Source organism: Aquila chrysaetos, chromosome 12 (genome assembly GCF_900496995.4).
Source record: "Aquila chrysaetos chrysaetos chromosome 12, bAquChr1.4, whole genome shotgun sequence".
In the NCBI taxonomy this organism is placed as follows: Eukaryota; Metazoa; Chordata; class Aves; order Accipitriformes; family Accipitridae; genus Aquila; species Aquila chrysaetos.
The window spans coordinates 4,023,513-4,045,368 of NC_044015.1; the positions used below are offsets into that span (position 1 = coordinate 4,023,513).

The window sequence follows — 21,856 nt, forward strand, 5'->3', positions numbered from 1 at the left end:
GCTCGGGCCAGCCTGAGAAAGGGGAGACGTTAATGCAAAACCCATCAGCTGCCCTGACGGCACATGAATACCTGTCCCTATCCCCTACAGGCTGGATTAATGGGTCTTTCCTTTTTATCCCTGTAGGAGAGAGTTATTCCCCCTGCATTTGTTTCAGAGCAGCATCGCGGTTCAGACTCTCTCCCTGCAACTGCCCTGTGTGGGAGCACTGGAGTTCCCTGGAAATACTGTGATGGGAAGGAGCCGTGAAGTGGCAGACGTCACCGTGCATTGATGGCACACGAGGACATTGCCTCCTGCGGGCTGCAAAGAGCCACTTGAGCAGAGAAGTGCAGGTTAAACAAGCCAAAAACCTATGTCAGCCCCCGGAGTACGCGGACTGCCCCAGCATGTGGGGCTGGTTCCTGCTCCCCTTCGGACTCATTGCTGCTCTCCCCTGACTGCGGATTTTGAGTGCTTTGAGGGGCGAAGCAGGGTTTGCATGTCAGGGGAGCAGGACCTGCATGGGGATGGGGCTCCTGGGCACAGCTCTGGGGTAGGCAGGTAGCGAGAGAAACTGTCTCTCAGTAGCAGAGCTATGTATTCTCTGAACTAATGTGTTTATCCATTGATCTGGCCTCCCAGAGACCTTTTCACTTAAGGTTTTAAAAGACCTTGTGGTCAATGCGTGGCCAATGGTAGAGACAGATGAGTTTTGGTGGAATTAACCTGTTGTCCAAGCCCTTGGCTGAACCAGGACCTTGAGAACAACCTACGAGGGCCTCCTGACATGCAAGCCTCGAGTTGGAGGGTCTCCATGAGGGCAAGGGCAGGTGATGGCAACGGGAATCAAGTTAGGTTAGCAACCAGATCATTTTATATCCTTGTTGGGATCCGGTGCCGTGAAACAGATTAAACCTTGCACTGAATATGTGAAGTTGGGATAAAGTAAAGCCGGACTCTCCTGGCTGTGATCCTGCATGGCTTTATTAATGAGAGGAACCAAAATTAACAGAAGGCAAGTTGATTTTTCATTGCTGCTGTTGGATAAAGTTTAGCTTGGAGGACTTTTTAACCTTAAAACAGACGTCTTCACGTCTGGGCTAAATTATGCCTCCACAGGCTGTCATTATATCATAAAAGGAGCAGGTAATTTTAACATTTTTGAACAAGTGCCCAGATTAAGTTTGCTAAAGAAGAAACCTCTGTGAGTGTTCATGGTCGTGTAGAGGAAACCAGGACTGGAATGCTTTGATTTATGAGTGGGGCCAGAGATGCCCGGGAATGAGTGGGTCCTTGGACAGCTTACACACAAGAGCAGGAGGCTTAAAAGACCTGCTGAAATGCTTTGTGGTCTGAGGATTTCGCTGCTGTACTGATTCATCTCCGATTATCAAACAGAGCACAAATTCCTTCCTGATGACATGCTGAGTGTGTTACTGGAGAAGCCAGCTGATGAATTCAGGGCAAGAGGGATATGGCAGAGGGTCCTTTGGTTTTTTGGGGAGGACTTGAGTGCCTTTGGTTGCTGATGTGACTCATGGAGGTTTCTGGAGCCTGCAGAGCTCATGATGCTGCTTTATGCTCGCTGGAGATGTGGCCATTGAACCAGAAGGCATTTTTAAGAGGTACAACAGCATCCTTGTCCATAGGCTGGTGACACATTTTGCAAAATATCCATATCACCCAAACTGGAAGAGAAAAAAAACCCCAAACCAGCCCCACACAACAGCCCTATGAGCAGCACATTGTGAAGACATGGCTATTTGTAACTATTCACTCTTTGACGTTCTCAAGAGGGAAAAAAGTGGAAAAGGAGAGACATCGTGTGTTGTCTTCTGCTCCAAGTTACCCAAATTTTTGTACCCCAGTAAATCTTGACTCCTCGAGGGTCTGCGTCTGCATAGCCCATACCCAGCAGTGGTGGATGCCAGCAGGAGAAGCACCTTGGCCCCATTTTGGGAGCGCAAACGGCAGCAGAAGCTGTGCAGAATCAGGCCTGGGATGGTGTTGGGACATCACTCTGCTGCCGCTGACGTCAGGCGGGAGCGCCCGGGGAGCTGGCTGGAGCAGAGTTAGAAACACCCTTTGCTGGTGTGAATTAGGTTAGAGCGTGGTCCTGGGAGAAAGGGGGAATTCATTAAAATGCCACCACATGTGGAGTGAGGTTATAACTGATTTTGAGCGAGTGCAGCTGACAATCTGAAAATACATTTTCCCCTCTAAAGGGTTTTTATTCTTTAAGCTTTGCCTTGCTACAGCCTTCAGATACCACAGATGCACGTACAGGTGATGGTCTGGCATTGGCATAAGCTTTTCCCAGTAGTGATACAGAGCAGACTGAGGCACTATCAATGACAGTAAGCTATTTAAAGAAAGATGCCGCTTTTCCATCGCTCAGGTCTTGGCGCCTGTTCATGCTCAGTGGGAAGTAAATGGCATTTTCCAGCTTTTGCAGCAACAGTTTCTTTTCTTTGTAGTTTCATGCTGCTCTGCTGTTGGTTTAATCAGGAATAGCCCAAGCAAAAAGCACCCCAGCTCTCAGCAGGCAACATAAATTCAGCTCCTGGAACTGTGGGAACCCTTTTTGGAGATGCTCCTTAAATGCAGATGCATGGGCAAGCCTTTGTGGTTTAACACCACTTAGCTAAATTTAACACCGTGCATGTCCTTGGCCCGTTTGGGTGATGGGGTTAGCATAACCCCACTCTGAGCTCAGGAAAGCCGCTGCCATTACTCTTGCTCAGCTGACACGAAGGAGCCCATCTTGCTCTGATGATGTTCGTGGGTGTCTGAGCACTCACCCAGCACTGAATTGCTCTTTGTTTGCTTTAATCCCTGCAAAGCCAGGTGCCACAACTGCATCAAAACTGCTTTAAATCTGGGTGACAATGTCACCCGCCCCAGGGATTTCTTTGAGCTCGGGTACCACTGCACAGCCCTTTCTGAAGGGAGAACCCATCTTGGAGCGGGAGGTCCTTCCCATAGCATCCCAGAGAGCCGTGTCCTGAACTGGCTCCGCTCTCCCACCCCTTCTGCCCTCCCTGCCAGGGAGAGGGGATCCTCCTCCCCAGGACAAAAAACATGCTTTAGTGGTGGCTGTTGGCTTTCATTTTTTTCAAAGGGTTGTAAAATACTTCCACTAAAATCCACTCAGAGCAGGGGAAACCAAAACAACCCAAACAAATCTTTTGCAATGTGTCCCTCCCACGGCTGCCTCAGCTTCCCTGGTGCTGGGGAAGGACTTCCCGGCAGGATGGGCTCCCCTCGCTGTGATTTAGGACCTGTCTTCCCGGGAAGCTCTTGCTGAGCCAGGCAAGAGCCCAGATCCTGCGCTCTCATTGTTATTCTGCAAAACAGCTGCTTATTTCTGCTTAATCCCTTTCCAAACAGATAGGCTTAAATCAGAAAAGTTTGGTTTTATGCCAGCCCATGCAAGAAGCTGTCCTGAATCATATCTCTGGGCAGACGGACTCTTGTGAGGCTTGTAAAATACTGAGCACCTTCTTGGCAGAGTTGTAGTGAATAAGAGCGAGTAAAAAAATTGGCCTGGCCTCCTGGGGAAGGGGGGGGGGCTCCTGGCCCAGCTCATTCCCAGCAGTGCTGTGGCAGCCTTGTGGAAAAGGGTTTGCAGCTCAATTGGGGGAAAAAAAAATCCTCACTATTTAGAATGATGAAGTAAGGGAAAAATGCCTCTGTGAAGAGGACGGCCCCAAAGGGTGTTTCTGTGCACTGGGAAATTACATGCATGTGTTTCCACTGCTGGTCGAGATGTCCAGTGTCTGGATCCAGCCTGGGCCCTCCTCTCGCAGGGCCAGCATCCCCCAGCTGTCAGGATAGCTCATTTCTCCAGAAATCCCAGGGCGGCCGGGAGAGATAAACATCCGTGTAGCCAATGCTGCCTGTGTAAGAAGTGGGGACCTGATGCGCTGGGACTGCCAGAAGCTGACCTGGGGTGAGTCCTCAGCTGCAGGGACCGTGGCGGAGCATCCTGGGGGACACAGGAGACCTCCCTGCCTTGGAGTTAAACCTTTGCTGCCGCCTTGGCCATGTGAATGCAGGGGCAAAGCTGGCCCGACCCAGCTTGTGGATGGGTGATGGTTTGAAACAACCACCTGGGTTTCGCCTCATCCCTAGAGAGAGCACCCATCTGTGGCAATTCGGAACCATGGTGCAGGTACAGTTGAAACTCTAAGGACCCTGGCAGCAAGGTGACACTTTAATTAAATATCTACCTCTCTCTTTTTGTTTTGTTAACAGGTCAAGAACCTCATGAATTTCCCCCTGGAAAACAAATCCACAGCAAAATCAAAGCTGTGGGTCACCCCATTGAAGCTGGGCGGTCAGAAGCTGAACGTGAGCTGCGGAAGAACAGCCGAGATGGGACGTGAAGGCTTCGCTGTGGAGATGGACTGCCACAAGGCAGCATGGCCTATTCGAGCTGATGGAGGAGGAAAACATCCTAAACATGTCAGTGCTGGTTTGGGTGGCTGCCAGGGCAGGGCTGGGAGAAGGAGGGCTGGTGAGCCGCAGGCATCCCAGGTAGGATTTCAGATGTCAGGTCTGGGGAAGCGCGCACGTACACGTGTAACCGGCACATGTGTGCGCACCAGTGTGGGCAGCACACACGTACCTCGAACACAGCTGCCGACGCACGCTCGCCTGCAAAGCGGTCCCTGCGGGCACAAACTGCCCTGCTCATCCCTGCCCGGTCCCAGCTGTGTTTTCTTTCCCTTCCCTTTGCATGGCCGCACCTTGCGGATGTTGCTGTGTCTTTCAGCTGGGCTGGGAGCGCCTGAACCCCTGCCTCTGGTCCAGCCTTTGCCGCTGGAGGGTCCTGGAGGGGAAAATTTGGAAAAAATGGGACTAGAAGGCCTTTCTGGTGGTGAAAGCTGAGGGTTGGATGGAGGAGGGGGACCACAGGTAGGTCTTTTCTTACTTCCAGCTCCAGCAGCCACTGGGCATCACTGGTGCTGTGCTGCCATGGGAGGGCAGAGGGCTGTTATTTGCCCAGAGGTTCTGGCACGAGGATCATCCAGCTCCCAGGTATCGGTGTTGCCCTTCACCAATCCCTCTCCCAAACCACAGTCATGACCGTCCCTCTCTAGCCCTGTGGCATGGTCCCATGGGCATGTGGGAAGTGCTGGGGCATCTGCAGGAATCCTCCCAGTCTTCCTCCAACCAGTGCTGGGTTTTCAAGCTGGTGGAAAGGAAATGACAGCAGGAGCTGGGGGCAAATGCTGTGGTGTGCACAGCCCTCTGCCCTGGCTGGAAGCTCCTGCCATTTGCCCTCAATCCAGCTGTGATTTCTTTTTATTCTGTACAAAAGCAGCTCCCAAATGAGCTCATAAAGCAGCGGTAGCAGCTTTGGAGAACATCAAAAGCATCCAAAACATCAGTAGGATGGGTGTGCGGAGCAAGAGGAATTCCTCCTGCAAACTGTTGGTGGCATAGGAAGGGAGGCACGGTGGGTGGCTAGCAGGACTGCGGAGCATCCTCCATGGTGCACCTCACCCCATGCCACCTATCCTGGGGAGGGTGATAAACTATGACGCTGGCAAACAGCTCGGTGGTCCGGCTCGGGAAGTGCAGGAGGATGCTCGCGTCAGCTACAGAGCAGGGAGGCTCCTGCCAAAGCCTCCCCAGGGCTAACACGGGGCTGCCTTTGCCTGGCAAATGTTTGACGCCACGCAGAGGGGATGCTGGTGCATCCAAACATTTCCATAACTCACACCCAACACAGGCACCAAAAATAAGATAAGACAAAAATAATTCCAAATAAATCTCGCCTCTTAAAAGCAATAAATAACTTTGAACAGATGCTGGCTCGCTCTTAATCCAATTATCTATCAGCAGGCCTACGCAGTGCTGGGAGGAAAAACACACTGACCCCATCTTGCTGGGAAATGGGGCTTCAGCTTCCTCCAGTTTTTGGACTCCCATCCTGCCCCAAATCCAGCAGAGCTCTCCAAAAACATGATGTCCATGGTTGGCACAGCAGCACAGGTGAGCTCCCTGTCCAAGGGCATGCTCTGCAGCCTGCGGGCACTAGCTGTCACCTGCCTTCTGTATCATTCAGAGCACTCGGGGGGTTAAGTTTTGCTCTAAAATACTAGATCTTGATTCCCTCCTACCCAAGGCTGCCACAGTGGTGCCTTCTTGAGTTCTATGATGTGGTTTCTTGGAGAAGAGCCTCCTGCAGCCCAGCACGCTCATTTTACAGCCACCTTCCCTGCCCAGAGGACTGCAGGGCTTTGCATCCCAGCCGGGATGTGACTCATGAGATGTTACAGCCTTTGGGGTACCCCAAAGTCAATGCCAGCTGGACCTTCTGTGCCGAGTAAAAGAAACATTTGGGAAGATGTTGGAGCAGAACGGGCTTTGCTCTTCTTGCAACTGCTCCTGGCTGCTTGACCACCCACTCTTGCGGACCTGCTGTGAGAGGCTGGGATGGGCTCAAGCATCAGCTTCCCCGGCAATTAGTGGCCACTCTTGGGTCTCAGGTCTCAGCAGCCCCGGCTGGTGGTGAGAAAGCTGATGGAAGAAGGCAAGCCGTGTCCGCTCGCTGTGACGGCAGTAAAAGTATTTCTGGAGGAGCGCCCTCACCAGAGTAAATTGTTGGCAACCACGCGCTAATTCTCTTTTCATAAACAAAGTGAAGGAGACAAAAGCAGCAGCCTCGGCTGCCTCCGCCTTCTCCCTCCAGCGCAGCGCCTCGTGCCCTTGCACACCCAGTCCCGCATCTGGAGCTCATTGGGGGCAGCTGCTGGGAGGACGTAGATGGGAACCAGCTGAGCCTCCTTCCACGCTGCCGCCAGGTCCAAGCGTGGTCCTGGGGAGGGAGTGTGGAAACAGGGCCCCGCTTGGGCTGGGAAGCTTGGTTCACATCGATGGTGGTAGTCAAAGCATTGAAAAGCGGGGTGGTTTGGTCAACCTGTAAGCAGAAAAGTGAGGTGGCCACCACGTATTTTGAATGGTCCAAATGGAAAAGGTGCTGCTTGTTAGATCTTGCACGTGCCCTGAATTTTGTCCTATCCCTGACACAAACCTGAGATGGGCACCATGAGCAGGGTGTTTCCCTCAGGCTCTGCAAAGAGGTGGTCATCTTGGGAGCACGCACCTTGGAGCACTTTGGGAGCAGCTTCCCAAAGCTTTGGCTTTGGGAAGTGGTTATTAGAAAGGCTGATTTAAACCCTTTTTTGCAGCCAAGTGTCATTGCAGATGGATTTCTCAATGCAGAAAGATTTTAGTGGGGTGGGGAGAAAAAAAACCTGTGTGGCCACAATGGAAATGTTTGCATTTTCCTTTTGCAAGAGCAACATTTTCCATTTTGGAGTTGGAAGTGACTTCTGTTTAGAAACTTGAGGCTAGCATAGTACAATGCAAAAATAAACAGCAAAACAGCCCAATTCTCTGCAGCGCAAAATGAAGCATTTTGAAATAAATGAAACAGAGCCCCCCAGTTGGCCCCAAATGAGATCTCAGGAAATGGGATGGACACCTTGGCTGATCCTTGGCTCTACCAAAGCCTTCCCAGGGCATCTCCTGGTGGAACATGCCGCTGGCTTTGGACAGGATTTTGGAGGCTGAGCCCATGGTGCTCACCTGGAGTTACTTGGACTTGTCAACCCTGTAGAGAAATGGTGTTTTAATCAAGGCTGCATATAGCAGATAGCAGCTGGGAGCTGTCCTGGCGTGGGAGTGCGCCTGCCCAGCTCCAGCTCCCCAAATTGCTCCCGTTCCATTGGGGTTTGCTTTGTGTTTTCCTGACAAACCCTTGCTGGGGTGCTGGTTTTCATTAGCTGGGGGAGGGTGGTTCGCTGCCTCGTTGGTTCTTCCACATCCGCCCCATCCTTAGGGAAGGCTCGGGGAAATAACTTGAGTCAAGCATGCTCAGGGAACTCCAAAATGGTCCCCTCTGCAAGAATCAAATTATAGAGCAGTGTGTCCCGTGTTACTCTTTGCAACCTGAGACCTGTGGTCCTTCAACTGCACCTTTATTTGTTTATCTAGATTTCCTCTGAAACCAGAGATGCGTTGCTAGCATGGTCTTCATTATAATTTTATTAGTTACATTTCCAGCTACTTGTCTATTACATTTTCCCCTTCTAGACCCTCCCCTCGCCTTTTCTTGAAAAAAATAGATGCTGTGCATATGGGGGGTCACTGCCCAAACCTGCTTTCCTCTGGCAACCAAAGTGTGCAGCTGGAGACCTGGAATCAGCTGCAAGCAGGCTGTCTCTGGGGTGCAGCTCAGCCTTTCCAAAGGATGATTTGCAAGGGTGTGGCCAGTGTCCCAATCTTCCTCTTCTCTGTTTTGGGTTGTTATCTCATGCATGGGGAGCTCCAACTTGTCTTTGCAGCCTCTGAGACACGGGGGTCCTGCTCGCATGGCTATAGCTGAGCTGCAGGACGTGAAGGGGCTCCGGGAGCTGATGGGAGCTGCACATGCTGCAGTGGAGGAGATGGCAAGTTGCTGCTGGAGGTAACCTCTGTCTCACCCACTCCTCAGACCAACTGTGCATCCACCCATCAGCCCGTATTAGGTACCTGGACCAACATTTGAACCTCAGCTTCATCAAACCCGAAGGGAATGACCACGTTTTCATCTCCTGCTCTCACGCTAAATGATTTTCAGCCCTTGGCCATTTTTAATTTTTTTTTTTTTTTTTGTGGAGACCCACGGCAGACAAGTGACAAATCACCCTTAATCCACCTGAACTGCTAAATCTCTCGCTAATCCCTCCCCAGCACTGCTCAGACGCTGCTCCCCTACAACAGACCTTCTTGGTACCATTAATCAGTGTCTTTGGCTCCCGGGTGCCTCATGGTACGTGTCTATGCAGGGAAACCCTCTCATTTATAAAACTTGGGGACCTCCCACATTTTCCCATTCCCTGTGACCCCAGTGAAGGGGTCAGTGCACAGAGTAAACTGGTTGAGAGGGAAGCTCCTAATATTTATATGGAAAGCCATTAGCAGGCAATGTCTTATCTACCTTCTGTTTTGAAGTGGAGGCTTGGGGCGATGGCAGGGCTACGGGTAGCATTGGAGCTGCCTCTGAAATGCCCCGACATGCTCTGTTTTGCCATCCGCACTCGTGGCTGGGTTACAGAACATTCTTAATGTTGTGGGACGAGAGCAGTGGGTGCGGAAGGCCTTCAGAGAGGAGAAAAAGAGCTTAGATCCTCACCTGCTGAATTTTAAAGCCAGACGAAAGCTCCCAAATCTACCTTGATATGTCCGGGGGTGGTGTGTTTTAGCCAGCTGGTCCCTGTGTGGATGATGTCCTTCCAGGCCCAGCTGGAGGATGGAGTGGTCGTTCCTGGTCTTAAGTATAAACCTATGAAATAGCTATTGTCTTGTGAACTCCCCTGAGCCTTCCCCAGATGTTGAGCATAGCTTTGAACACAGAGGTGGGTCAAATCTTGTTTTCTCCACTGGAAACCGTCTTGGAGAGCCTCTGTGTCGGATGTAAAAAAAGGCAGGGAAGAAGTGAAGATGAAACTGAAGATACAGCATTGGTGAGATTTCTGCAGGACTTTTCACGTGAGAGGAGGTGGTGACTCCCTGGGAAGGCAGGCACATAAGATACAGGGGACCAGCAGGTATGTGGATGCTGGGCAGGCAAAATATCGAATTGCAGCACTGTCACAGACTACATTTCTTTACGAAATGTGGCAAAAAGCAAACCAGAACCAAACTAAACAATGAGGCAGTGGGATTTCAAATTTGCTGATGTTTTATTAATAACATCTTCAGCAAAAAGAGCCCTCTGCTCCTGGGCTGCTGCGCAGCTGTGGATATAACTTTGTTGTATACTTTTTTCAAGTCCATATCCTCATAGGACGCTGGGAGTCCAGGTTGGTCTGGGAATGGGAACAGAAGCATAGACATAATGAAACTCGTTGGAAGCAGTGAAGCTGTTGGGAGTGGGCAGTTGGCTGATCTCCAGTCGGCAGATTCGTGGTAGCATTCAGCATATAGATTCTGGGCACTTTGTAGATGCTGGGCATAGTCTGGGGAGAAGGGCAGGGCTGAAGCAGCTGTTGGGACTCCATGAGCCCTAACAAATCTCACAGCGACTGTCCCTCAGTTCAAAAACCATCAGGGGTATCCAGGCACAGGCTGGAAAAGTCTTCAGGGGTGGGGGGAAATTGGCCTCACCATCTAGTTCTGCGAGGCTGAGAAAAGCAAATTCCCAGAGCCAAGAGTACGGTTGCTCCCTCTTTCCTCAACTCTCTCCAAGCCCGGCACGGGATGGGTTCGTGTGAGACGGAAGAAATGTTTCTAAACCAGAAAGCTGCCTGTTGGCAGATATGGTTTCCCACAGTCTCCTCCTAGAGAAGCTGATGCGTTACGGTCTAGACAAGTGGTCTGTGCGGTGGGTGGGGAACTGGCTGACAGGCTGCACCCCGAGGGTAGTGGTAAATAGCTCCTTTTCAAACTGGCAACCTGTCACAAGTGGGGTCCCCTGGGGATCGCTATTGGGTCCAACGCTTAATATCTTCCTAAGTGATCTCAATGATGGGATCAAGTGTAGCCTGATGAAGTTTGCTGATGATACCAAAGTCAGTGGGGAAGCAGATACTTTGGAAGGGAGAGCCACCCTGCAGGAAGACCTGGGTAGGCTCGAAGAGGGGGCTAACAAGAACCTTATGAAGTTCAATGAGGACAAGTGTAAGGTCTTGCACTTGGGAAAAAATAATCCAGGAGTGCAGTGCAGGCTGGGATCTACCTGGCTGGGGAGCAGCTCCGTGGAAAGGGACCTGGGGGTCCTGGTGGACAACAAGCTCAATATGAGTGAACAATGTACTGCTGCGGCGAAGAAAGCCAAGAGGACGCTGGCTTGTATCAACAAAGGCATCACCAGCAGAGATAAAGAAGTCATCATCCCACTCTACTCAGTGCTTCTCAGGCCACACCTGGAATACTGTGTTCAGTTTTGGTCCCCGCAATGCAAAAAAGGCATGGACAGGCTGGAGATGGTCCAGAGAAGGGCCACAAAGATGATCAAAGGACTGGGAAGCCTGCCATATGAGGAAAGGCGGAGAGAACTGGGTTTCTTCAGCCTTGAGAACATAAAGCTTAGTGGAGACCATATCACCATGTTCCACTATTTAAAGGGTGGCCACAAAGAAGATGGACACTCCCTTTTTACACAAGTCACACAGAAAAGACAAGGGGTAATGGGTACAAATTACTCCTGAGGAGATTCTGGTTGGACACAAGAAGAAAATTTTTCACAATGAGAACAATCAGCTATTGGAATAATCTCCCCAGGGAAGTGGTGGATTCCCCAACATTGGACACTTAAGATTCGGCTCAACAAGTCTGGCAGGGCCTTCTTGTCTAGACCATGCTTTTGCCATGAAAGGTTGGGCCAGATGATCCTTGAGGTCCCTTCCAACCTGGTATTCTAAGATTCTATGATTCAGATTGCATGTGCACTAGGAAACATCACTTTTAAAAATCAGGCCCTCCCTCACCCACCAGGGATGTTTCTATGTTCCCATGTAGCTTTTGTTCTATTTAAGTATCCAGCTCTGTCTATTTGGATTGTTTGCACCAAGATGGATTTCTGAGGTGTTACTATTTGCAGTTGCTGAAATCCTACCCTGACGCCATCACATGCTGATTACTAAATGCTGAGAAATGTAGAATCTTGGCTCTTGACCTGGGAAAGACACTTGATGATTTCAGGAATGGGCAGGACAGGGACAGCTGGGGGGGAGCAGCACACCATGTGTTGGGCTGCTATCGAATCAGGGAAGGGAGCATAAATTGTTATATTGTCAATTTTTGTCATAAATTGTAAATTTTTGCTGAATTTACAGATGCATTTGGGCATGCTGGAGACACAGAGCATCTCTGATTCCCAAAGCTGATGGGGAAAAAAGAACTTTATTCCTTCCCAGAAGAACGCTGGAGCCTTTCAGCGCTGTGTGTGAACGTGGCCTGGGCAAGAGGGGCCGTTAGAGCTGGCATCCCTCTGGCGTCGTTCAGCTCTGGGTGCAGCACAAGTAATTGTTGGGTTTGGTTTTTTTTTCTCTGTAGAAGGAAATAGCATGTTCTTGGGAATACAAACAGTTCACAACCTTTCTCCACCACTCCCTGCCACTCTTGTGAAGACTGGAGCCTGTTGGGAGCAGCAGTGGGGCTGCCTGGCCTGGGGTCCCGCAAGGAGTCGGACCCATACCAAAGGGTGGTGTTGCCCTCCGGGAGGAGCTGTGGTCCCGGTGAATGCACAGGACTGGTGATATAATATAGACAGAGCAAAACCATGGGGCAGTCTGGGGAGAGACAGTGGTAATGAGGTTTGTCCCACCCAGGGAGGCAGATAGCGAAGGGGATGCAGGGTTTGGGCGATTGCTGGTGTTCAGGGCTGGTTGCCAACCCCACACTCCCATCCCAGTCTCCCTGCTGACATTAAAGAGCTTTGGATCAGGCATTGCTAAATTTGTTCTTGGTAGCTGCATCTTTCTGCTCTGCTCTTACAGGGCTGTACCATGAGGTGGGTCTAGCCTAGAAGATCAGAAACCCATTGCTGGATGCCTACCAGGGCATGTGGTTAGACAACGAGGCACAAACAACACGCTCAGCATCTTAGGACCTGTTGTACCTTTTGTGGTTGGGCCCCTCTCATCTCCCTGATCCTCCTCCCTTATATTGGAAACACACATAAGAAATTTGGCAGGATGAGAGCTCCTATTGACACTTACTTTAGGTCTGTGCAGCCAAAAAGGCTCAGGGTGATGAAAGGGAGCATCAACACTCGTGGCGTTTGGACAAGACCTACCCATCCTACCCACTGAATCTCAGCTGCATGTTTAGGACTACCACTGGAACTATGCTGGTATTTGCCTATTGATGATCATCTCCCAAAACATCTTGGTTCCTGGAAAGCCTCAACAAAATGTTCTGCAAGAGATGAGCAGGGAGCAGCTGGAGACTGAAGCTGTGAGTGCCCTGGGCAGAGCTCCCTGGTGAGTCTTCGCAAAGGAATTCTGCATTCCTCCCACTGCTTTGCCCTGCTCTTACTTTTTGCAGTCTGCCCAAAGTGACTGGAGCAGAGAAATGTAGTGTTGTTCTCTTGTAGACTCTGCAGAAGATTTTCAAAGAAATTGGAGGTACATAGAGACTTTTTTCCAGTTAATTTTAATGCAAATATTAAATGCCTTGATACTAGCAGAGATCTATTGCTGATGGGGCTGTGAGACGTGCCCTGTCCTCTTGGAGTCTCTGTCTTTTCTTGGGACAAGGTGTCTGATTAGATAAATGCTTCCAAGAACTCACCCTGCAGCTGTAGCGCTGGGCTACACATGCTACATATGCAGTAGGAAACTAAATGGCCCACGGCACAGGTCTAAACACCATCCCATTATCATCTGTACTGCACACACCTTGGCACAATTTTGCTCCATGCCAAACAGCATCCTTCAAACAGCATCTAGACATGGTCCAAGGATAGCCCAGGGCAGAGACCATTCCCTGCAAAAAGCCTGGATGTGGCTACAGATGACTGAGAAGCAGTGGAGATGGGAGTCAAGCTGGGTCTCTTGGCATCAGGGACAAAAAGTACTCTCTGGCCCATTTATTTAGTAATGTGGATGAATCCAGTGTGTTTGCAAAGCCATCATTATGGATTCACTGTGCTTGGTGACCTCTTTGAAGGTAAATGGTCTCAGCTGTTCACCTGCTAGCATCCCTGGGTGAGCAACATTTGCCCTGTTAGCACAGGGAGTCCAGCCCTTGCATTTTCCTGTGCTCACCTGGGTGAGAGCTCAGCATCCAAAGCTCTGCCGTCACTTGCTGGATCAGCAAGGGCAGTAACCAGGAAGCTTCTCCAAAACACAGCGTTATTTGTCTTCACATGTAGGGATTACTGAGACTATTAATCATATAACAATAAGTCTTCCTGTCAACCGCATTTGGTCCTGCCAAGCCCATTACCTGAACGGCCTCTTTGTTCTGTCCGTGCTACAATCTCACATCAACTTCTGAACTAAGTGATCTGTCACCGCACGTCACGTGTGCCATTCGGAACAGTTCTCAATCCACAGCTTTGTGACTGTTTTTCACGGCTTCCCCACACTTGGTCATTTGTTTCATTTACATTAATCATCCCTGCTGGGCTCAAGTTCCTTATGGTCCTGGTTTTCAGGGGTACAAAAGTCTCAAATTTTCTATATCTGCCTGAAGCCTCTTATCTGGTGCTCCAGGATCCTTCAACTCAGGGCTTCCCCTGGTGCTGGGAAACTCAAATCTTCTTTCTCCTCTACAGCCTTGAGTAAAATTGCATCTGGGGACATCTGGGCATGCAGGGTCTTCATTTGTGCTGCTGGCTGCAGAGGTCATGGACCCTCAGCAAGAAAGCCAGCTAATGCTTGAACTCATGACTGCATCTACCCTTATAGGACAAATCTGTTCTCCCGAGGCTAACCAGCGTGGCCGGGCCATGTTCATGCTAGAGAAATCCTTTTGCCACCAAGGAGTGGCCACATGCAGACTACCTGTAAGGAACGGTTGCTTGCCCTGGTAACTCCTAAACAGCACCTGGGTTACATTTGGCATAGTGTTAGCTGGATCATACCAAAGCTGGGCCATGGACTGTTCCAAATTTCAGCCTCTAGCTGAATTAAATCCAGAGTCTGCGCCCTCGTATTCTTTAAGTTACTAGTATAGGTGTAGCCTGTGCCATGGGGTAAGGGCAAGAAGTCACAGTTTCTCAAGTATGGAATTTCTAGGCAAAGCAGTTGAATGGTTGGTACCTTCTCAGGCCCAGGCAAGGAGCCATGAGACCTCAGGCTGCCTGGGTCATCCCGGGGTGAGCAAACCATGAGTTATGGCCCCCATCCCTCATGCCATAGTATATTCTTTGCTCTCACCTGTGCTGGAGTGCTCCCAAGTCTGCAGGAGGCATCTGGATACACTTCAGGTGACCTCCAGCTCTGTCCCAGGAAACACACACCTGCTTGTAGAAGTCCTGGGAATGTAAAATCTTCCACCCCGTATTTCCCATTTGCATTCTCCTTGCCCACCACAAACACCCCAAGCCTATATTAAAACTCTTTCTGTGAATTTAATTCCAGACCAACAATCCGTATTTACAGCTGAATATATTTGAGCCTGATAATAACACATAATGGCTTTTTTATATCCCAGCCAAGTTCAATGCAAGATCAATTCACTCTGGCCGTGGCAAACAAACAGCCTCTCCATGTCCACAGACCATGATGTACAATGGCTGTTCACCTGGGCTGGAGACGCTCCAAAGCATGGTCTGCGGTGCTGGATGCAAGAGGGATCCCCCAGAGAGTCTTGCTCAAGTGCTCGTCTACTCTGAAGCTCCTGCTGATTGCTGAAGTCACCAGTCCCAGGATGCGCTTTAGCTCAAGATCCTGTAAAGGTGACAAGGAGATGTGGCCTGGGGTGGGGATGGAGGCAGCTGTGCCATGAAACCCATTAGCTGGCAGGGGGACTTGCAGACCAGATTCCTACACTTCTACTCCATGCCAGCTTTGCCCATCCTTCTCAAACAAAGCTGTCCTGCTGGGATACAAGGTGGAGAAGAAAGAAATCCTGGCAAAGGAAGCAGACTAGTGCATGTGCAGAAGTGTTTTCAATGGTAAGGTATGCTTTAACCACAAGCAACGTCTGGGCTGCTTTATTTGACCGTTCTTTAATTTGTCAAAGAGGAATTTGTCCTGGCTTTATTACAGCTTTTATTATTGGGTGACATGTTTCTGGTGGTAGCAACTGGCCGGCACAGCTCAAGATGTAGGGGAACACCTGGAACATACTGCCGATCCCTCCCTGCGTCTGCGCTCTCCTTTCTTCTCCTCTTTTCCTGGTTGTGTCATCCACTTCAGTGCTCACCTTCACAGCGCACTTTCTCACCAGGACCAAGCCCGGAGGTGAGTTGCAATAGTCCTTTGTTTTTTCAATAGTTAATGGAGGAGGAACCTGGCTCAGGCTGCGAGAGAGAGGCACCCAGTACAGGAGGGAAGGGGTCTGTGGACATCTGTTTTCATCTCTGATTGCAAGGAGGCATTGCTTCTCTCTATTTTCTTATCATGTCTGTCAGTAGTACCGTTACCACTGATACACAAGATAAGAGGTGACAGGCGCTGTACCCACCAGCTTTTGCTGGAAATCCTGTTGTTTTGGGGGATCTTACAGCTACCTGTAAGACCACAGTGGAGTGCAGGCTGGTGCTATATGGGTTTCCTTGTCCTTAGGTCAATATTGGTATGCAATGAAGACTGTCCTGTTAGAAAGTCCTGATTACTGCAAAAGCAGCAAGACCTGGGCTTTGGGACACAGACAGCAGCTCCATGCTTTTAGAGACCAAAGCAAGAGAATCAGTAAAAGCAATGGGGTGTTGCAGACCTGAAAGACCATGACTATTACCTGGTAGAGAGGAGTAGCCAGCTGGCTGCTGGTGATAAAAGCATTGGTGCTGGTGCTATGACAGAGACCGTTGGAAGTTGGAGGGGTGGTGGTCATACAGGTGCTAGCTGTGCTGGGAAGGCTGTGGCTACTGTTCACAGGACACTGAAGCAAAACACACAGTGACAGAGCCATTAATTAGTGCAGATAAGCTGTTTTGAAATGTTCAATGAGGTCATCAACTGAAAGACAAGGAAACATATAGCACCAGCCTGCACACCAGAATGGCTTACAGGTAGCTGTCAGATCCCCCACAACCATGGGGAAAGGGAGCTCCCCCCCCCTTGACATCTCTGTGTGACACTGACATCAAAATCCAGTTTGTGGTTCACGGGCCCATTGGCCCGTTCTTCTGGTTTGTGTCATCTTTTTGGGGATCCCCTTGGGGTCTTTTCCTTATTGTGCCCACACACATGTTCTTCTGAAGTTGACATTTTGTTCTGGTTCTCCACGTTTGCAGACAGCGTTGCCTGTGTCTTGCAGCCCCATGCAAAGCCCAGAGTCTGCCCCAGTGCTCCTGTCATCCTGCTGAGCTTGGACATGACAGGATTTGTGCTGGGGGCCCCTTGGTGGCTTCCTTGGAGGGGTCTGTTGCTCTTGGGCATGTTCTGACTTCTCTGTGCCCCCCCCCCCCCTTTTTGTACCCCTCTGCCCTCAGGAAGTCTGAGCCCACCCCAGACATGGTAAAGTGGGGAACCCCAGCCTGGCCATTTTATATCTATGGCTTACGGCTGTATGTTTTTAATCTCTCTAGCTTTATAAATATATATACGTATATACACACAGCTATGCATATATAGAAGAATATATAAAACTGTGTATCCATACCTAAATTAAAAAAAAATTATACATATTTGTACACTCCTTTATGTATACTTCTATATATTGTATAGAAGTACAAAATATACATTTATATGCTATATACAGTATATAAAAGTATATATTTTTATACATGAGCATTTCCCACTCCAAAGGAAGCGGGCAGCCAATCACAGGGCTGCCTGAGAACGTGGGGCAACGACACCGTCAGAAGTGGTGGTCTCCCTCGGGGGAGGACGTGGCGGTCTTTTTCTGATGTACTTCAGGCTACACTGACAGACAGTCCTGCCAGACAATCCAAAGGCTACCTGAGACCATGTGGGTAGGACGGTGTCAAGAAACGGCTGTCAGCCAATTGCGGAGCAGCATGATGTCTAAAAAAGCAGGCAGCTCCCTGCCATACGAGGACGGTGGCACCCTGTCCTAAAATGGCCGCCACACCAAAATGGCAGCCCCACGCAGGGAGACGAAAGGCCGCCTGGGTCTGACGTACTTCTGGGTAAACCGGGAGGGGTGGCTGCTCCTGCTAGCCAATCACGACAGAGCGCAGCCCTGAGGCTGCTGGGAGGGGGTGGGATTTCCGGCCGAAGCTGGTGGGCGGGGCGGCTGTCGCTCCTCCCCGTGTCTGTCAGTGGTACCTGTGGCACTTCTGCCCCTTCCCGCGTCCCCGAGGTGACGGGCCTCCCCGTGACGGAGCAGGCCACCGCGTGCCCTGAGGAACCCGCCATGGGCGGCTCGCGGCGCTTCCGCGAAACGACGGGAGGGAAGAAGGGGCTGACGGGGCAAGGGAGTGGGTGGTGATGGAGGGGTCTGTGGAAAGGCGACCGCGCCCCGTGGGCCAGCGTGCGCGCGAGCGCCTTGCGCGTGGCGCGCTAGAGGCGACCTTTCTTTCTGCAAAGAGGTGGCTGGAGGTAAACGTACTTCAGGTCTTCGCGCTGTCCCCCGAGCCCCTGTGCGTACCTCCCTGCCAAACTGGGTACCCAGAGCCACCTCCCTGCTGGGGTCACTGGGCACCTGTCACTTGTTGTCCCGTCTGTGGTGTTTGCAGATCCATTCATGGAGCTCGTGGAAGGGAGGAAGATCTCCTGCAAGAAACTCCTCATCTTCCTGCTCTGCAGCTTCATCTTCAGCTCCTGTCTCTTTGTTTCTCTTCACCAGTTCAGGACTCCTGAGCCAGAGCATTACAATTCCAATCGCTCTGCACAAACAGCCCATGCTGGAAATACCAGCACCCCACCAAAGGGTGAACACAGGCTGACCATCCTGCTGTGGAAGTGGCCCTTTGGGCACCACTTTAACTTCATAAACTGCTCAGAGCTCTACGGCACCCCGGACTGCCATTTCACTGTCAACCGCAGCTGGTCCCAAAAGGCTGATGCTGTGATTATGCATCACAGGGATGTGTGCAGGGACACGGAGGGGCTGGCCCAGCTCCCCAGACTCCCATCCCAGCGCTGGATCTGGTTCAACCTGGAGTCCCCAAGTCACTCTCCAAACTTAGGTGCTATGGGCAACCTCTTCAACCTCACCATGTCTTACCGGAGGGACTCGGACATCTTCACCCCTTATGGGGAGCTGCAGCTCCTTGGCCAGCCTCAGCCCCTCAGCATCCCACCCAAGACCAAGCTGGTGGCCTGGGTAGTCAGCAACTGGAGAGCAGGCTCCAACCGGGTAAAGTACTACCAGGAGCTGAAGAAACACATCACTGTGGATGTCTACGGGAAGCATCACTTGCCCCTGCCCTGGGACAAGCTCCTTCCCACTGTGTCCCAGTACAACTTCTACCTGGCTTTCGAGAACTCACAGCATGAAGACTACATCACCGAGAAGCTCTGGAGGAACGCCTTGTCCTCTGGCACCGTCCCTGTTGTGCTGGGGCCTCCTCGAGAAAACTACGAGCGCTTCTTGCCCCCTGACTCCTTCATCCATGTCAATGACTTTGCCAGCGCTGAGGACCTGGCGCGGTACCTCTGGGAGCTGAGTGGGGACACCGAGAGATACCAGCGCTACTTCCAGTGGCGCAAGTGGTTGAAACCCATAGCGGGGGCCAGCTGGGACCTGCATGTCTGCAAAGCTTGTCACTTCTTGCAGACAACAGAGGCCAGGTACCAGGTTGTGCCCGATCTGTCTGAGTGGTTCGTGTAACTGCTGTTTACTCAGCTCTCTGCTGTGCTGCAATCTTTTTGTTCTTGCTGGTGAGTTGCAATTTCATGGGATGATTGAATTGATGGAAATGGAGGGACAAGAGGAGCTTTGAAGCGAACAAGGACAAGGAAGCAATTAGGTGTTTGTACGTCTTTGTCTTACTGGAGAATAGACTGTCAGATAGAGTAGCACATTGGGTTTTTTGTTGATCTATTAATTACCCGAACAACTTGTTATGCTGGCTGCAGCTTGGTCTTTGGAGAAGTTCACCTTCAGTCTCTGCAAACAATTCTGGATCAGCTCCACAGGTTGGAGAGCCGAAGCAAGTGGCCAAGAGGGGAAGGTGAAATAGCAATACCTAGCATAAACCTGTTTCAAGGACTTTGTACTTTGCAAAGCTGCAGCTTGAAGGGGTGGCCACACCACGAGGCTGCCTGCTGCTGCAGGAGAACTGGCTGCCCTCCTCTCTCCCAGCCCTGCAGCCCCAGTCCTGCCCTTGCTCTGCCTCAGGCTCACCCTGACTGCCTTTGGAGTGCTGCATCAGGATGCTAAATGGGCAGAAAACAACTCGATTTATTTTACAAGGCTGTTTTTTAGACAGGTTAGCAAGACAGTGTGGGTTTGAGGAGGGGTCTGACAGCAGCAGACTGGTGCAGGTAAGGTGTGGGGTGCCAAGGATGCCCCTGAAAGAACCGTAAGTTTTGGTGCCTGCAGCACCCTGTGGCAAGGAGACGCTCAGGACCAGCACGTGATGAGCTACCTCCTCCTATGTGCCTCGAACATTGCAACTTTTGGCATTGGCTGATGCCTCTAGGCCACGTGTTTAAAAAACAGTGAATAATTGGCTTTTATTGAGCTTCCTGCTGCTGTTCAGGTCGTATCACCAGAATTTGTTTCCTTTTCAGGTCGGGGAGCCCCATTGCATGGAGTCAGCGGACACAGCTGTGCCCTTCCAGGCTCCCTGCCGATACCTCTGGACATTCAGTTTGCTTTCCTGACTGCTACTGATCCCTGAGCTGTGCTTCTCAAAGGTTTGTCCTGACCCCAGGATGTTTCCATGAGGAAAATCAGCTCAGAGTCCAGCAATGCATACAGAGATGCAATTGTTTTCTCCATCAGCAGCATTTAGCAAACATTTCCAAAGAATTCCCTCTGCATTTCCTCCTGCAGTCATTCTATAGAAGGACCGTCAGCAAGACCTTGTCTTTAGCATTGCGAGTCCCTTATTTTCATTAGCAACCTTTGCCACCTTGTTTTTTTTCTGCTTTGCAGATTGGTTGAATACATTGATCAGCACAAACCTAAGAACAAATCCTTCACTCTGAAATCTGAACCTTTATCCCTCCCATCTTTTTCCTGTCCTCCTAACAGTACCTGCCTAGATGACACCTTCCTGAAGCTGCTTAGTTTCTTGAAGAGCCCTTGCTGGATCTTAGCGAACCACTTTGGAAATTCAGGTAGAAAGAGGTGCCACGTCTTCCTTAGCCATGTGCTTGCTGGCTGCTTCAAAGAAAAGCAATAAATTTGGGAGGCATCGGGATTTATTGCCAAATAATTATCCATGCTTTTGCCTCTGCCTTGTCTGCCTGTGGACATCTCTCCTTTAGCATGTAGCTCCTGGGATCTCATCAACTGACCCTGGTGCTCTTCCCATCTTTAGAGCCAGTTCAGTTCAGAGCAGCTGGAGAAATTTAAGACTTTAACACTACTGATTGAACTGATATGGATGTGGATAAGGAATAAATAATATTCTGCAGGTGAGCTCTATGAACAGTCTTTTCCCATCAATGGGTGGCACTGGGTAGTTGGGATGGATGGTCCCTCGTTTCATGGCTCCTGCTAGATTTGGAAGATGATGCCTGTCCTGAGCTAAATCCTTCCACTTTGAGACTTCCATTGGGAAGACCAGCTTTGAGCATTGGCCTCCAGATCTGCCTTTTGCTGGCATTGCCAGCAAAAACGATTACCAGAGTGGTTGATTAAACTGAGCAGTGATGGAGCGCCACATGGGAGGGCACAAAATCCAGCTGCTTGGAAAGGGTGTTCCATTTGAAAATTCGATTGCAAATTTCTAGGAGCTGCTAGAGACAACCCGTGCCGCATGCATGAATGCAGCCAAGAAGAGCTTGCTTTTGGCTTTAGCCAATGTCATAAAAAGTCTTCCCAGGAAGAAACCACAGTGTAAAACCCCATGAACACATTCAGTTCACCTGAAATATTTTTCTTTAGCCTGTTTTGAAAGGACATACTGCAGGGATTGGAGTTCCTGGGGGGTGGCAATGCAGGCTGTGTCATGGCAGGGCCGCTGTCTCCAGGGCGTTTAGATGCCTCTTGGAGCAGTGGGCCACTGCAGATATGCAGCTCCCTTGGCCAACAGGGTTTCCAAGTATACAAGGTGGCATTTGCCGTGCAACGGCAGGGAGCCCAGTTTCGGTCCCGCTGGAGACTTGGTGTTTATTGA

General features: G+C 50.5%; 1 protein-coding gene across 1 annotated transcript; it reads left to right on the plus strand.

Moving 5' to 3' along the window:
- The first annotated feature begins 15,601 nt into the window (after positions 1 to 15,601).
- On the plus strand, positions 15,602 to 19,836 carry LOC115349308 (4-galactosyl-N-acetylglucosaminide 3-alpha-L-fucosyltransferase FUT6-like). Its single transcript, XM_030033401.1, has 2 exons — positions 15,602 to 15,896; positions 18,299 to 19,836. The coding sequence occupies exon 2, from the start codon at positions 18,307 to 18,309 to the stop codon at positions 19,393 to 19,395; it is 1,089 nt and encodes a 362-aa protein (XP_029889261.1). The 5' UTR covers positions 15,602 to 15,896; positions 18,299 to 18,306; the 3' UTR covers positions 19,396 to 19,836.
- Positions 19,837 to 21,856: the final 2,020 nt, after the last annotated feature.

Coding starts and splice junctions, on each gene's coding strand:
- LOC115349308 (XM_030033401.1), top strand. CDS start 18,307: ATGGAGCTCGTGGAAGGGAGGAAGATCTCCTGCAAGAAACTCCTCATC.